This window comes from Nicotiana tomentosiformis, chromosome 11 (assembly GCF_000390325.3).
Source record: "Nicotiana tomentosiformis chromosome 11, ASM39032v3, whole genome shotgun sequence".
Classification (NCBI taxonomy): domain Eukaryota; kingdom Viridiplantae; phylum Streptophyta; class Magnoliopsida; order Solanales; family Solanaceae; genus Nicotiana; species Nicotiana tomentosiformis.
The window spans coordinates 10,734,410-10,752,522 of NC_090822.1; the positions used below are offsets into that span (position 1 = coordinate 10,734,410).

The 18,113-nt window shown below is 34.7% G+C and overlaps 2 protein-coding genes across 2 annotated transcripts; both read left to right on the forward strand.

Annotated features, from left to right (window-relative positions):
• Window positions 1-2,180: 2,180 nt before the first annotated feature.
• LOC104103683 (probable galacturonosyltransferase 6) lies at window positions 2,181-8,580 on the forward strand. Its single transcript, XM_009611606.4, has 9 exons — window positions 2,181-2,634; window positions 2,734-2,768; window positions 3,739-3,780; window positions 3,881-4,019; window positions 4,123-4,196; window positions 5,185-5,417; window positions 6,032-6,389; window positions 7,055-7,570; window positions 8,017-8,580. The coding sequence occupies exons 1-9, from the start codon at window positions 2,517-2,519 to the stop codon at window positions 8,290-8,292; spliced, it is 1,791 nt and encodes a 596-aa protein (XP_009609901.1). The 5' UTR covers window positions 2,181-2,516; the 3' UTR covers window positions 8,293-8,580.
• A 5,889-nt stretch (window positions 8,581-14,469) lies between these two features.
• LOC104099784 (uncharacterized) lies at window positions 14,470-15,930 on the forward strand. The gene has a single exon (XM_009606887.4). The coding sequence runs from the start codon at window positions 14,714-14,716 to the stop codon at window positions 15,413-15,415; it is 702 nt and encodes a 233-aa protein (XP_009605182.1). The 5' UTR covers window positions 14,470-14,713; the 3' UTR covers window positions 15,416-15,930.
• The last annotated feature ends 2,183 nt before the right edge of the window (window positions 15,931-18,113 follow it).

The following is an 18,113-nucleotide window of genomic DNA, read 5'->3' on the forward strand; positions in this document are numbered from 1 at the left end:
AAATGGTCTATGGCATATGTTGTAACGAAGAAGGGTCGGGTTTAAAATCCCCCAAAATGAAGCCCCGGAACAGGATATACGGTCGCATATGCGACTGCAGAATGGTTATGCGGTCCGCATATCGACTGCATAATTTGGGTGCCAAAACTGGAAAGGAATTGACTGGGTCTGCGGTCACTATGCGGCTCGCAGATCTGTTCTGCGGTCGCATAATGCACTGCAAAACTTTCCTCCAAAAAAATTCCAAAGCGGGATATGCGACAAGAGTGCGCCCTGCGAAATGGTTATGCGGTCGTATAATGGCCGCGAAAATGACATCAAAATGACCCAGAAAACTGACTCACTCTGCGACCATTCTGCGGCCCGCAGAATGGGCCGCATAAATGCCTATTTTTTTCCAATATTTTTCTTCAACTCTCCAGCGCACTGTTCAATCCAAAAAGCCCGAACCGCGAGTTGCAAACTCGCCGCGAAGAATTTTTACTATTATTAACCTCTATGCCTACCCCGGCATCACGAAACCCTGATTTATTTAGGAAATTTTTCACATGGCCTTTCACAGACGTTTAATCAAAGATTATACAAGGCCATTTTGAGTGTGAACATGGGCTACATGATGTTCCACTTTTATCTCAATTGATAAGCAATAGTCATTAAATGCTTGGGATGAAAACTCATCAGCATTATCAAGTCGAATAGACTTAATTGGATTATCGGGAATCTGTGCCCGTAATCAAATTATTTGTGCTATTAATTTTACAAACGCTAGGTTGCGAGATGCCAATAGGCACACACGAGACAATCTAGAAGATGCATCTATTAAGACCATAATAATATCTAAACGACCCACTAGATGGGTGAATAGGTCCATAAATATCCCCTTGTATACGTTCCAAAAATGCAGGGGACTCAATCCCAACCTTTGTTGGTGATGGTCTAATAATTAACTTGCCTTGATAACAAGAAGTGCAAGAAAATTCATTATTTAAAAGAATCTTTAAAATTTTTAATGGGTGCTCATTTGAGTTTTCTATAATTCGTCTCATCATAATTGATTCAGAATGTCTCAATCGATCATGCCAAAGTACGAAAGTATTGGAATCAATAACCTTTTGTTTACGGTAGAATGAACCTCAATTGCACTAATTCTTGTCCAATGCAATCCACAAGATAAAGATGGAAACTTCTCAATAACCCTTTTCTGGCCAGAGACACTCTTGGTAACGATGAGATATTCAAGATTATTCTCATCTATTGTCTCAATATGATATCCATTTTGGCGGATATCTTTAAAACTCAACAAGTTTTTTGTGGACTTGGAGGAGAATATTGCATTATATATGATAAGTATTGTTCCCCCCAGGCAGAGTTATAGTAGCTCTTCCAGAACCTTCAATTAAATTACTACTACCAGAAATTGTAGTAACATTTGCCTTACACATACTTAAATGAGAGAAATATTTATTCTCTTTGAATATTGTATGTGTCGTACATGAATCAATTAAGCAAATAGGTTTGCAATTAAACTTTGATCCAAGTTTGCTTTGTGAGATATCCATATTTGCTTAGTCTTCTCAAAGAGCTTCTTGAGACGGTAGAGTCTCGTGCTAATAACGCGTAATGAAATACTAAAGAAGAATATTGCAAAGAAAGAAAGAGAGAATTCTTATTGATTTAGGATGAATTACAATAGAATAAAATACCTCTATTTATAGGGAACAAGTGACTTAGTCACCAAGTAACAAATTCTAAGATCTTTCTAAAATATAGATATTCACCTTAGATACAATTCTATTTATAAGACTTTTTGAATTTTTAAAATTCTTTTTTCAATATCAACAAATACTGAACTCTATATTTGTAAATATCAAAATACCCTTGATGAAGTATAATAAACCCATGATAATCTCTACCCTTAATCTGGTCTCGGGTAAAAATAGATTTTTTTTTTTGGTGAGGAATCCCCGAAATTTAAATTAGTCGAAGACATTGAAACAAAAAAAAATCCAATGAGAATGTGCCACTTCAAAAGTTCACGTTACACCTACCTCAAAATCAACAACCTAGCAATAATGTACATAATAATAATTATACATCCTACTTTTCTACAAATCATAAATTCTCTTTGGTTCTTTTAGGTTGGCACACTCCAAAAAGTATATATATAACTCAAACAATTTTTTTAACCCTTTTAACTCTCTTCCTTCTTTCTCCTGAATCTCATTCCTTTCTCTGTACTCACGAACATGGCACCACATCTATCTCCCCGCTTTCATCGCTTTTCTTTAATTAAAAATTAATTTCATTCGAAATAAATAAATAAATAATTATATACTTCATATACATCCCATTTGACTCAAAAGACAAAACCAGAAAAAACCCTAGTTGCTTTCCTTTTTGTCACTTTCTATTATATCAAATCACGAACTCATATTTTTGATCTGAATCTATATTTCACATTCTTTGATCCAAAACCCTAGTGCTTTTTTTGAGTTCATTTCATGTATATGTCTTAAATGAGGCTTTTTCGGAAATGTACGAGGATATTTATTATCCTATGTTTGTTTGCTGTTTCTGTTACTACTACAATTTTATTGCTTTCTTCACATAGGCTTAGACATCTTGGTTCTGATGGTAATTATGTAATTTTACTAGTTATTTGGATTTTTGGGTTCTTTTGTTCTTGTTTATTTGATGTGGTTGATTATTTTTTGTTTTTATATTTGGGTGCAGGGTCGAAGGAGTTTGTTGGAGATTTATCAATTATTGTAAGATTTTTTCCTTCTTTAGTCGATTTTATGTTGTGCATATTGCTTGTTTTGGTTTACTGCTGAGTGGAAGTAGAAAGAGCATCATTGATTATTTGAACATTTGATTTTATTATAGTAAAGTGAATAATATTGGCATGAGATGAGTTTAAATGGAGTAACGTGGTGGTCAATGAGGATTCATATAGTCGAACGCAACTTGTTTGGGCGTGAGGGATAGTAGTAGTAGTTGTTGTTGTTGTTACAGTGCAAATGCTAATAAGCAATAAAAGATTTTGAACATTTTATTCAAAGTTAAGAATTTTTATTACTTGCTATTATTATTTTTACTATTAGTTTATTTTGTATAATATTGGCTGAGATGAGTTTATATGAAGTAACATGGACAGTGAGGATTCATATATAGCCGACCCAAACTTGTTAGGGACTGATGCTTGCTTCTTGTTGTTGTTGTTGATTTTATTCATGTATATTTTCTAGTAAGCAATCAAGATTTTTATTTTGGAAAAGATCAGGATCAGGCCGTTAATGGTCTGATACTTTCCATTATCATGTCCCTTTGAAAAGGCAAAGATTGCAGAGTTTTTTGTGAGCATAATTATCTCTCTATTAATCGCGACAGTTTTTGACTGGACCAATAGTTTACGAATACTAGTAGTAGTAAATAAAAATGGTGTAATAATAGTTAAAATGTTAGTTTGATAGAAAACATCGTATCAAAGTTTAAAATTTGAACAATCAATTAATTTGGATTCTTGAAAGTTCCGTAAATATGGAAACGTGTCACACATTTTTGGGATGTTTGGAAATGGAGAGAGTGTCATGTAAATTGCAACAGATTGAGATTGTACACAATGTCGATATGATTGAGATTTTTCTATTTGGATTTTGATTGAAACAGATGGAGTATATTGTATACAGTATGATCTGATTGATATTTTTCTATTTGGGTTTTGATACTCCTTTTCAGAAGCAAAGGTTAGAGGTTCAGGCGCTTAATGCAGTTCAACAGGTGATATAAATATTCTTCCTACTATATAAGTTCAGAACTGTGAAAGGTCTACTTGGATTGTTACTTATGTTTGCGAACCTTTTTCTGCTGTTTGGTTTAGGAAGAAGGTCAAAGTATCAAAGAACCGATCTTGGATGTCTACCGAGATGGAGACCGAAGTTCTGCAGTCAGTTTAGATTCTATTGATAAGAATGATAGTGTTGGCGAACCTAAGAATGCCAGCTTGTCGGGGAATGACGGTAATCTGATACTTCAGACGCACTTTACTTCTTTTTTCCTTGTCTCCGTTACTGTTTATTCTATAATCAGAAACTAATTGAACACCTTCCTCCCCTATTTCAGTAACCACACATGCTCCGAAGAAAGAAAGTCAACCAAGTCTACCAGAGCAAAAACTGGTTACAGCTAGAGAAAAGGTATTAGTCTGAATAGAAGTCTAATGCATGTGACAACTAAAGATCTGATTCTTGTGTGAAATTTTCTACATCGGTCTTTTGATTTATTTCACGATGTGGGATAATACTGGGTATGTTGTTGTTGTTTGGTCTTTTGATTTATTTATTTTGTTTGATAAATAGACTTCAATCTTTTGATTAGCTCACTAAAAGAGTCACATAGTCAGTTGGCTGGTGTTTGCTTACAAGGTAAATAATATTGCAATGATTTTCGCACAAGTAGAGCGCAATGGTTATAGATCATTCATATAGCTTACCCCTAATTTTGGCATAGTGGAATGCTAGATTAACTAAGAAAGCAACTGATGTTGCTCGTCTAGAATTTGTGATTAATCGATGTTTTAATTTCAGTTTGGATAAAATAGAATTGGTGATGATTAGATATAAATATCATGTGTTATTTGCAGTTTTAGTGTTGCATATGCATGACTGCTGGATTCCCTTTTTTGATGGTGTTTGAATTCTAAAGCTGTTGGTTTAATGGTGGTGATCATGTTGATATGTTAAATTCTAAGCCCCGTGCTTTAGAGCACACCAAGAATTGGTTTTTCTAAATTAAGCTAAATCAGCAAATTTAGACTTTGCATGCTCATGAGAGTAGGGAAGCTGTCAATTTATTGGTTTGGATGAAACTGTTTTGTTCGTTTTTTCTAAATCAAACGAAGTTTTGACTAAAATTTTATAAGGGATTTTATGGGTTCATTTATTATTTGTCTTTCCCAGATTCAGCTGGTGCATGTAATAAATTTGGAAAAAGTAGATTTTTAATTATGATATTGAGGGTTTAAATTATTATTGTTTCCCCTCTCCTCCTCTTGTCTCTCTTTCCTCTATCTATGTATATTCAATGTATTACTGTGCAACAGAAATTTTTTATATATTTTGTTCGTGTAAATTGCAAGCTCCTTCTGTCTTTGTGATCTCCTGATTTTAGTCGGTCTTATTGCAGGAAAAGCCCAGAGCAGAAGACGTTCAGCATGGTCATAATATACAGTCCCATCCGCGGAGGGCATTAGATGAGAAGGTAAAGGAGGTTAAAGATCAGCTGATTAGGGCCAAAGCATTTTTGAATTTTGTACCACTGGGTAGTAACTCAAATTTTGTGAAAGAGATAAAGCTACGAATTAAGGACTTGGAACGAGCTGTTGGTGAAGTTACTAAAGATTCTGATTTGTCAAGGAGGTAAGATAATATGTTAATTGCTTCGCAGTATCATAAAATCTTCTTGGCTTGAATAATGGCTTCTTTTGGTTTTGTTTTGTACCTTTTTTATATGTGAGTACGTTCTGAAAAAAGATCTGAAAAAAGGTTAAATGGAATTGGCGAATAGATTGATGCTAAAGTTAAGTTACACAAGACTGACATTTACTTGATATTAATTCATGAATACTGGAGAAAAAATTGTTTAGTCTTGTAACCAAGTGTTTAATGTCAACAAGTGGATAATATTTTTTGGTTATTCGCTCAGTCTTCTAACTAAATGCTTACTGTCAGCAAGTGAATTCTTTTCTTGATTATTCACTCAGTGCACAGTTATTAAGCTGTGAATGGATGTTTGGAAATAGAAGTATGCCGGGAAAGTGACAATCAAGCTAACTTTGTAAAGTAAAAGTGGTCCGGTGGTGCTTTTTAAATGTAAAAGACTTGATAAGGTATTGAAGAGTGTAACGGAGATCTTTTACTTTAGGAAAGTAAAAATCTTGGTATAACCTAAAATAGGAAAGGGTAATATTTAGCTTGGGAATGAGGGTAGTTAGTATGATGTTTATATGATCTAAGAACAGTTATCTTTCTAGGGCAATACAGAAGATGAAAGCCATGGATTCAACCCTATTGAAAGCCAGTAAACTGTTTCCTGAATGCTCAGCAATGGTGAAGAAACTTCGTGCGATGACATATAATGCTGAGGAACAGCTTCGATCGCAAAAGAATCAAGCTTCCTTCCTTGTAAATCTTGCTGGAAGAACTACCCCGAAAGGCCTTCATTGCCTTTCCATGCGGTTGACCACTGATTATTTTGCCCTACGGTCTGAGGAGCAGGAATTGCCTGACCAACATAAATTTCAGGATCCAGATCTCTATCACTTTGCTGTTTTCTCTGACAATGTTTTGGCATGTTCTGCGGTCGTCAACTCAACTGTATCAACTGCTAGGGTGAGCTGCTCCGTAGTTTTCTTATTCTTGCCTTGCATTTTTCTTTTTTAAATCTATTGCTCCCTCCATCCCAATTTATGTGGCGGTGTTTGACTCGGCACAGAGTTTAAGAAAGCAAAAAAGACTTTTGAAACTTGTGGTCAAAACAAACCATTGATATTTGTGTGGCTGTAAATCAATTCAGTAAGGGTAAGTAGGATTCTAAAGTTAATTTTCTTCTAAATAAGGAAATGTGACATTCTTTTTGGGACGACTAAAAAGGAAAGAGTACCACATAAATTGGGACGGAGGAAGTATTATTTTTCATCCACATTCCGCCGTTACTTTTATTTGTTTTTTCATTGAACTTAATCTGCAGTGACTTTTTGATGAACGTAGCTTGATGTTGGTATTTGTTGATTATATCATCTTGCAAGATGGTCTTTAGAGGAAAATTTTCATTTAGTGTCTGGGCTTACTAGTAAGAAGCTTTGGCTTCAGATCAGACGAATCCACTATTCATTTATGACAACACAAATAGCAATCATATATGGAAGGGCTTAACTTTAATGGTTTTATATTAGTAACTGTTAAGAGTATTTATTAATCACTATATATTTTGAAGACAAAAATTACATAATCATGGTTGTGCATGAATTTATGGTAAATGTTTATGTACGTGGCAGGCTCCAGAGAAGATTGTGTTTCATATAGTGACGGATTCTCTTAACCTACCAGCCATGACAATGTGGTTCTTGTCGAATCCTCCTGGCAAAGCAACAATTCAGATCCAAAGCATAGACAAGTTTGATTGGTTATCAAACAAGTATATTCTGCAGAAGCAAGAGTCTCTTGATCCAAGATACACTTCCCCGCTGAACCACCTGCGTTTTTATCTGCCTGATATATTTCCATCTCTCAACAAGATAGTGCTCCTTGACCATGACGTGGTTGTGAAAAGGGATCTAGCCGGACTTTGGCGCATCAACATGAAGGGTAAAGTGAATGGTGCAGTGGAGACTTGTCTGGAAGGCGAGCCTTCATTCCGCCGAATGGATATCTTCATCAATTTCACCGACCCCCTGGTGGCAAAGAGGTTTGATGTGAAATCATGCACATGGGCATTCGGGATGAATATATTTGATCTGCAGGAATGGAGGAAACGAAACCTAACTGCGCTCTATCACAAGTACTTGGATCTGGTATAGATCTATATCCTGTTGTTTGTTAAGTACTTGTGGATAATGAAATTGATGAGTCATCGGGTAGTTCTACAAGCATGGTCTATATATTGAAATAAATAGGATATCCAACCTTATATATGTTACAGATAAAAAACATAAGGTTTTCATATATTATTAGATCCTTTTGTTTTTTGGTAAACTAGGGAACCCGCTGCCACTACACAGGCAAACCCCGCTCCAGTGCAGTAGCTAGCAAACCATACTAGAGAGGTAAACCGCATTAGGCAAGCCCCATGCAACGATCTCGACTGAGAAAGCATGCAGGGGGTTTCAAACCTGTTACCTCCCATTTGGGGAATCTTCTGTTATTATGTGTATATATGCTATTTTTATTTATAGTTTTGTTATATACTCTGCCCCTTCTATTCTTCACTGCCTCACTTTTAGTGCATGTCATGATGCAGGGAAGTGATAGACCATTAATGAAAGCTGGTACTTTGCCAATCGGTTGGATGACCTTTTACAAACATACACGTGCTATAGATCGGAGATGGCATGTCTTGGGATTGGGGTACGAATCTGGTGTCAGACTTAACGAGATCGAGCAGGCAGCTGTGATTCATTATGACGGAGTTATGAAACCGTGGCTAGAGATTGGACTTCAGAAGTTCAAGCCCTATTGGAAGAAACACGTTTGGTACGAACATCCCTATCTCCAACAGTGCAATATACACGACTAGCAATTGTATCCTTCAGTAATAGGTTGAGTTCCGCTTCACCACAATTGCGTAGTGTAGTGTAGGAACCCCTTACGTTCACCTTATTCTTTCACATATTGATCCCACAATTTTTTCCTTGTAAAGTCCAACTTTTACGCCCCACTATCTTTCCTGCTATAAACGCTCATAGAAATTTATCCCATACTAACAATAACTTGGGACCTGATATTGGCGTGTCCCTGAGATTCTTGTAATGCTTGGACTTGCCTGTATATTGATCTTGTAGAATGGTAAAAGTGTTTTTCTTGACTTACCAGTTGCAGGTCAGATAAGAAATATGTTTCTTTGGGACATTGTCCTCACTTTTGACATATTGTTGGAGAGTGGGATAGCTTTGGAAAGAACTTATAAGATGCATATTTTTGGTTTAACCATCATGTTTGTGAACACACTGACACGACTAATTCAGATTCACATAGTAGAAAGCGCATATGGGGTTCTTAGCGCTCCCTACCAAGGATTTCATTCCCGAGGTTCAAACCCGAAACGATGATTAATAGTGGAGGCAACCTTTACCATCACACAACACCCCTCAATGGTATAAGTTGCAGCTCCTATGCATGTAAAAGTATCTCAGAAATGAAATTTAAGCCAAGCCATTAAATTTTCTGAGTCTAAAATGCAAATCAAATACTTTGAATATGGCAAAGAAATACTGAGGGATACATGAGAATGTTCTTGAAATTAGCTCTTCAGACTGAAAACGACGATAGGGTAAACTCGTAATCTTCACGTTGTACATTCAATGATTCAAGTTCTAATCATCATTAGTGAATATGATAGGTCTCTAACTATTGGCATATATAGACTATATAATATAGTCTATATTCAATTTAAAAGATCGTTTCCTCAATAATTCAGCAGGCTCATTTGCTACTTTAGCCTTTTCCCTTTCCCTTGATCATGTCAATTGCTTGAAACGTGCTCCAACTAGCTGAAACAGATTCCTCATTTTCTGATCGTGTACAGTGAATTACAAAGGATTTGATTGTTGGTATTATCCCATAATCCTCTGTCGTTGTGTTTGTTACAATTCCTTTGCTACTCTTTGAAACAGAAGTTGAAACAGTACTGCAGGTTGCTCCTTTCTTGATCCCCATACTATTTGGAGGAACCACTTCTGATTTGCCTTTTGCCTTGATCTTTTTTGGTCTTACTGCAAGAAGATTGAACAATCATTTTACTCAAAGGTAGATCTAAGATTTGAACATTATAGGTTCCGAGTGTGAAATTATACCATAGCTCATTTGATTTACCGGGGAGCAGATCTTTTAACATATATACAAGATCTGAGACAAAGTTATAGCCTGTTTGGTCAAGCTGCAACAATTAGCTTATTTTGAGAAGTATTTTTCCTCAAAAGTGTTTTTCTCAAAAATACTCTTGGTGAGAAACAATTTGTGTTTGGCTAATTAATTAATTTGAAAAGCACTTCTGAGCAGCAATTAGTGTTTGACCAAACTTTTAAAAATTGTTTCTAAGTATATTTTTCTCAAAAGTGCTTTTCAAACAAGTACTTTTGGAGGGATTCTATTTTTTTTTCTTCTACTTAAAAATACTTTTTTCCTTCTAAAAACTTGGCCAAACTTCAACTTTGAAAAAAAAATAAAAACAATTTGGCTTTAGAGAAGCTTGGCCAAACAGACTATTAGTAGGCTCGAATGAATCCATAACTTGTACACGAAGGAATGATCATACATAATGTGAGATGTATAGTCACGTTATGAGGTGCGAGCTACATGGTCGGAATGAGGTCCAATTGAATTCTCTTAGTCGAAAAATTATGCTCCGCACACAAATAGGGTAAAAACAAAATTTTGGTATGTATATATAAATTGTTAAATCTCTTTCACGTGATAAAAGCTTCTAGTGTAACGAAAAAGGTTGCATAAAAGTTACTTTAATTCTTAAGTAATTTGAATTCAACGTGTGTAGCAATCTTATATTATTAATACTTTTAAATTTTTGGATCCGCCACTATCAACTGTGATGGTAACATATATATAACACAAAATTTAGAAAAAAAAGAGAAAATTTATAATGAATTGAAGACGGTAAAAATTTACCCGCACCAGGAGCAGATCTTATATGGTCAAGGGCACGCAGCAAAGCTGGATTCTCAACTGCTGATGCTAGAGCTTCATTTGGCCTCATGATATTTCCATTTCTTTTTGGTACTTTGGCAACCTTCTCCACTACTTCTTTGTCCTTAGTATCACTGAGTTTTAAGTTACATGACCTTGATTTCTTTGATGGTTTTGCAAATGGAGATCTTTCGGAAGCCATTAGAGTTGATTGATTAACCTAGAAAAAAGGCGGATACTCAGGTTTAAATTTCAGCGGATGCAAAAACACTAAGGGCCTGTTTGGCAATAGAAAAAAAATCACTTTTTCCGATTTTCTTTTACTTTATTTTCGGAATTAATGGTTGGCCATGATTCAAATTGCACTTGAAGTTGAATTTCGGATTTTTCGCAAATTTGAAAAATTCCAAAAAAAGTTTCAAAATTTACTTCAAATCACTCACAAAAAATTAAAAAACATCTCCAACTTTCCAACACAATTCTAATTTTCAAATACCATTTTCAGTTAAAAAATATTTTTACTTTTTTTCCGGAATTTCACAATTTTTATGTCCAAATGCCCACCAAGTAAGTTTTATCTATCCAAGGTTTAATGGACAGAACTGGTGCATGTGCTAGTGGGAAGTAGCACATATCCCGTGGATTAGTCGAGGTGCGCGTAAACTAGCCCCGAGTACACCACGATTATAAGAAACATATGTACATACATAAATTAAACACCATCTAACAAGCATAGCTTAGAAAAATGATAGAGAATATATATAGAGAGAGAGAGGAGGGGAGGGGTGATCTACTTACTTACTATGAAGAAAAGAAAAGGAGAGATGCAGAAATATTGTGCTTTGTCAAGGGAAGAAGGAGGATTAAATAGTTGAAATGTGGAAAAGAACAATTAATATGGAGGCATCTATAATTAATTCACTTTTTGTCTGCTTTTTTTTTACCATTCAGCCTTGTAACTTTCATTAAATCATCCACTTAATTCCAATAAAAATATTCTTATAATATATAATCCATACTAGTGTTAGATGCACTATATATATATGAGGTAAGATCTTAATTAAGTAGAAGAGATGACTCCACATTAAATGCAGATCAAATTAAAGATAATTTGACCAAGTAATTAATCTTGTGATCTACTTTTTCTTTTTGAGGTTTAATTAATTGAAGTGGAAAAAAAAAATGATGCAGGAGATTAGCATGCATATAATACAATTGTCATTCAACAAGAAATTGGGATATGCATGTTTTACGAAACGTGTTAAAACAAAACACTTCTCTTTTTGTTTTTTGATATAATGGTTGAATGAATATATCTAGGCCTTTTTTGGTTTTCTAACTATGGGGTAACTGAAACCCATGACTGATATTTCGGTTTAATTGTGTCGTAGAAAACCTACAATGTGAGATTTTAGACTCGCTATCAGAGCGTACATATTCTTCAAATTCGAATCCGCGGCCTATAGTTACATTCGTGCTTTACTATGTTATTTGCATACTTTATATGTTTTATTTTATGAGTTTAAGAATATCAAAAAGACTTTAAAACCCAAAATATCCTCTATATCTTGTGATCTTAAACATGTTAGGAAAGTGTCAGGTATAAAGTACGAATTTTAAAATAAAATAAAAAAATTCTTCTTGACACGTTAAAAAAGAAAGTAAATCGCCTAAAAAATAAGAATTAAATAAAAGTGAAGCTTTAATCCTAAACAAATGTGTGCGTGCAATTTTGTGCAACAAATCATTGTGTAGATAGTGAAAAAATAAAGTAACAAAACGATGCAACATGTCTTTTTTTTTTTTTTTTTGTGAAATTGAGAAAAATCATCACATTCGAAGATCAATGTAATAAACCTTATTTACCAAATATGGCATATATACCCAATATTGTCATGAACCGTAATATTCAATATGAATACAAATTGAAACATCCTATTACTTCATATGGGGATTTTATAATTTGTTCACGTCATTAATATAATAACGTACACCCTATATGTAAATTAAATCCAATTTAAAAGTGGCTTAAGTTTAATGCATTAACAAAATAAAAGTTAGGCTTTGACAAACTCAACTTTAGACTGTCAAGTTTGGAACTTTTCGAACGTTAGACCCGTAAATCTAAATTGATTATGAATGGTTAAACTTGCAAATATTTATAAACTACAGCTATACCTTAAATAGCGATCCTCAAATCGGCTATTTATGCACTTCCCCCTCAATTGATAGAATGTCTTAGAATGTTATTTCGTGAAATATAGTTACATGCTAGATAACTGTATCGTAGATGTTCCCTCCTGCCATTTGATTCAGTTGGTACTTTATTGCTATAACATAACATTTGTGATTGTAAATTTGATATTTCATTTGAGTTCTGGTTAAAACACTATAGTAACTTTATGTTCACTCGCTCTTTTACCTTTCTTTTTCTCCTTTTTTTTGTGTGTGGGGTGGATGGAGGCTGAAATGCCCATTTTTTGTTGATTTCTTATAATAATTGGTAATGCTTCTTGTCATTCTGATACCTCTCAATAGCTGTGAGATAGTGTGATGACCGCCTTGAAAGTAGGTGACAATTGTCTCAAATTATTACGCGCAATATTTGACTGATTGCACTGATTTCCTGGAACATGACAATCTCAATTTCAATGGCATTTTTTTTAGGGATATGGGGGTAAGAAGAATCATATGGGATAGAGAGGAGCGAGATAATGGCTGGTGTTAAATTTTCTTTTTTTTCATTTTTCTCTTTTATTATTTTCTAATTAAATTTTGTATAGTTACTCGCTTTTAGGAGCATGCAATCACTTATTTTGTTTGACTCAGCAAAACAAAGGCCACATAAACTTGGTCAATCGCCAGAGGAATTTAAAACTTATGTTTTATACAAGTTGAAGTACATGATTGAAACTAGGCGTAATAGGGAGACCGGGATGTCAAAGTCGAATAAGTAAAGGTATTTGAAACATCCTATTACTTCATATGGGGAATTTATAATTTGTTCACGTCGTTAATATAATAATGTACGCTTTATATGTAAATTAAATCCCATTTAAAAGTGGCTTAAGTTTAATGCATTAACAAAATAAAAGTTAGGCTTTGACAAACTCAACTTCAGACTGTCAAGTTTTGAATTTTTCGAACTTTAGACCAATAAATCTAAATTGATTATGAATGGTTAAACTTGCAAATATTTATGAACTACGGCTATACCTTAAATAGCGATCCTCAAATCGGCTATTTGTGCCCTTCCCCCTATGTTGATGCTTTAAAAATGGGCCTCAGTTTGTTGGTAGTAGGTAGCCACTTTTACATGCTGTTTAAAATATACCCATAATTTACAATATATTTAATGATTAGTCAATTCGCTCAAACTTTAGGACACAACGTCCTGAATTTAAACCTCAAAGTTCAAACTTCAGGACATCGTGTCCTAAAGCTCGAAAATTATGTTTAGAAGTTCGAATCTTATATCTTGAATTTTAAATTAACAGTTCAGAAATTCAGGACTCTTGGTCTTTAATTTCAAGTTAACACCTAAAAAATTCAGGACACTAAATCCTCAATTCCAAATTCAGGATACTTAGTCCTAAAGTTTAGGTAAATTGGCTAATATTTAAGAAGAATTAACCCAAATAGCCGCTCACCCAGCCACTTAAACTAAAAATAGCCGATGAAGGTATAATATATGCATAATTTATGTATTATATATGTATAATTATATATATTTAATATATAATCTATATTTATGGCTAAAAAAAATAAACAATGAATATGATCGACTATTTATGTAAAGATCCCAATATTTAAATATATTATAAATTATGAATATATTTTAAATAGTGGGTTTAAAAGTGGCTAAACAGTGCACTTCGCCACTTCATATGTCGGCCCAAAAATAAAAACAAACGGGTCGTCTTTTGGCCTCCGTTACCAAATGCATCATTTCTCGCTCACCAACCAACAGTTGCCACGTGTTCGTCAATGTCGACGCACGTAGTTTCGTCAAACATATATCAGAAGACTAAAATATAAATACAAAGATCAAACTCCAATCTTTTCCCCTTTCGAGAACCAAAGCTTCGCACCTATTCGCTCTTCGATTTTTCTTCATTTCAGGTAAAATTTTCAGACACTCTCTTTAATTTCAATTCGTAATTACCCTAATAATGAATCCCCAAATGCGTAATTTCCCTATTTTTATTCAATCACCAGAGCTTCAGATCCCCACCCATGTTCTAAATTTCGAAAACCCTAACCCTAATTTCACTTTGTAAAACTTCAAATCCAATTTAATGGACAAAATCCAGAAATCATTAGGCTCAATTAAGGATAACTCTATCTATTTTACATTCAATGGTCAATCCACTAAGGATTCAACTCTATTAAATGGTTCTGGGATTAGCCCATTTTCCACTTTAGTCCTCCGCCTTCGCCTCCGTGGTGGGGGTGGAGATGGCGGTGCCACAAAGGCAGAGTCCCGGGACTGTTATCTTAAGATATATGTAACAAAGAAACTCGATAAAATTGACTCGAATGAAATTAGGTTGTCGAAATGGTTGAATTGTGCTTTGTCTAATGAGCCGTTGAAGCATCATGTTGTTGTTGACAAGCTTGGGTACATAAAGGGGTCGAAAGATATGATTCTGGTTGAGCTGTCGGTGATTCGAGGGAAAGAGGATAGAGGGGTTGGTGATGGTGAGGGAACCGGGTTTCAGTGCTCGATAACTGGGTTGGAGTTCAATGAAAAGTACAATTTCTTTGCTTTGAGGGGTTGTGGACATGTTTTGAGTGCTAAAGCTTTGAAGGAAGTGAAATCCTCGGGTTGTTTGGTTTGCTACAAGGAGTTTGTTGAGAGTGACAATCTTGTGATTAACGGGAGCGAAGAAGAGGTTGCGGCTTTGAGGGATAGAATGAAGGATGAAAGAGTGAAATTGAAGGATAATACGAAGGTGGAGAAAGGGAAGAATGAGGACGTAGTCGTTAATGATGAATAGGCATTGGAGGTGCCACTCTTGAGTGGGATGAAATATGGGATTGAGGATAAGCTATGAGAAAAGGATGCGAGGAAAGTGGAAGGGAAAACTAAAGTTGGCATTAACAGTAAGATTGAAGTGAAGGATGTGAAGAATAGTGCAAGTAATGGGTTTGGGAAGCGGTATAAGGCTGTTGATATAGCTCCAGCTCATGCTACAAAGAAAATCTATGCCTCTATTTTCACTTCTTCAAGAAAGACTGACTTCAATGAGTCTTAATCTTGCAGATCTTTGCCACTTGGAAGAAACTGATCAGCTACTTCTTTTGAGGTGTTATGCTAGTGTATTGGACTGATTTTATTGTCTTAGAATGTTGTTTTGTGAAATATAGTTACATGCTAGACCAATATGTCGTAGATGTTACCTCCTGCCATTTGATTCAGTTGGTACTTTATTGGTGTAACATAACATTTGTGATTGTAAATTTGACATTTCTTTTGATTTCTGGTTAAAACATTATAGTAACTTTATGTTCACTCGCTCTTTTACCTTTCCTTTCTCCCTTTTTGTGCGTGTGGGGTGGGTGGAGGTTGAAATGTCCATTCTTTGTTGATTTCTTATAATAATTGGTAATGCTAATAGTTCTTGTCATTCTGATAATTGGTAATGTTGAAAGTGGATGACTATTGTCTCTGATTATTACGCACAATGTTTGACTTGTTGAACTGGTTTTCCTCGAACATGACAATCTCAATTTCAACGGATTTTTAGGGATCTAGGGGTAAGAAGAAGCGGATGGGATAGAGAGGGGCGAGATAATGGCTAGTGTTGTTTCTCCTTTTTTCATTTTTCTCTTTTATTATTTTCTAATTAAATTTTTTATAGTTACTCGTTTTTAGGAGCGTGCAATCACTTATTTTGTTTGACTCAGTAAAACAAAGGCCACATTAACTTGGTCAATGGTCAGAGGGGTTTAAAACTATATTTTATACAAGTTGAAGTGCGTGATTGAAATTATACGGAGTAGGGGTTTAAAAAAAAGGAAGAGGAGATAGAAAAGGTCTCTAGCTAACTATTGGCACCTATAGACTTCAGTTAATTCAAATTGTAAGCGGACACAGGAGATCATTTCTTTCATATTTTAGCGGCCTCATCATCAAAATGCTTCCCTTTTTAGAAAGACTTTTGAGCAATGAATTATGGGAGCATCCCTATTTTAGCCTTTCCCTTGATCATATCAATTGGTTGAAAAGTGCTCCAGCTAGCTGAAACAGATTCCTCATTTTCTGAACGTTTGCAGTGAATAATAAAGGATTTGATTGTTGGTATTATCCCATATCCTCTGTCCAAAATTTGAAAAACTCAAAAAAATTATTTTTCAAAATTTACTTCAAATCACTCACAAAAAATTAAAAAACAGTTCCAAATATCCAACACAATTCTAATTTTTAAATACCATTTTAGCTTTAAAAATATTTTTACTTTTTTTTTTTTTTTGAAATTTCACAATTTTTTTTGTCCAAACGCCCACCAAGTAAGTTTTATCTATCCAAGGTTTAATGGAAAAAAATAGTGCATGTGCTAGTGGGAGGTAGCAGATATCATGTGGATTAGTCGAGTGCGCGCAAGCAAGCCCGAGTACACCACGATTATAAGAAACATATGTACATATATAAATTAAACACCATCTAACAAGCATAGCTTAGAAAAATGATAGAGAATTTGTGATATATATAGAGAGATAGAGAGAGGTGATCCAACCTACTTACGATGGAGAAAACAAAAGGAGAGAGATGCAGAAATATTGTGCATTGTCAAGGGAAGAAGGAGGATTAAATAGTTGAAATGTGGAAAAGAACAATTAATATGTAGGCATCTATAATTAATTCACTTTTTATCTGCTCTTTTTTACCAGTCAGCCTTGTAATTTTCATTAAATCATCCACTTAATTGCAATAAAAATATTCTTATAATATATAATACATACCAGTGTTAGATGTGTTGAGGTTTTGTTTTTAAGATGAAATATTCTTAAAATGAGGGTGAATGGGAAATGGAGGGAAAATGAAATTTTGAGTAAAATTTTAAGTTTCCCCCTCTTGACAATGAGACATTGTCCCATATTGGAAGAGGAAGACATTTTTGGTGGGTATATATATAATTGCTCTACTTGTAGCTCTTAAAGAGTTAAGAAGAAAGCAAGCCTCGCGCCGTCGTCTTGATTAATTTTTTAGACCAAATTTATTTGTTAATAGTAAATATTAACGTAAGATTATCCGCATTTGTAACGGATATTTTCCAATCCATGTATTGACCATTTGGCAGCCGCCTAATGCTCTTCCCACCATGAAGTGCTTGCTCCACAAACATGAAGTGCTTGCTCCACAAACAAGCTAATGCTTGCTCCACCATGGAGGGTGGACGTTTGGTCTTCTTCAACACTGGCTGCTATATATATGTGCAGCAGATGTTGAAGAAAGACATTCAACACACAACACACAATTCGCTCAACAAATTGGCTATACAGTGCACTCCTTCCTCTCAGCATTTCCATACGATTTTCTGAGTTTATACTCCTTCGTTCTGCATTGTTTTTAACTTCAAACAAAGCAACTGTAAGTGTGATTTGCTACCGAACTTTGTGTTCGCTGAAACAATGGGGTTTGAAGTACCGCTACACCAGTGTGTTATTCGTTCTATCCTGGGAGGAAATAATCCA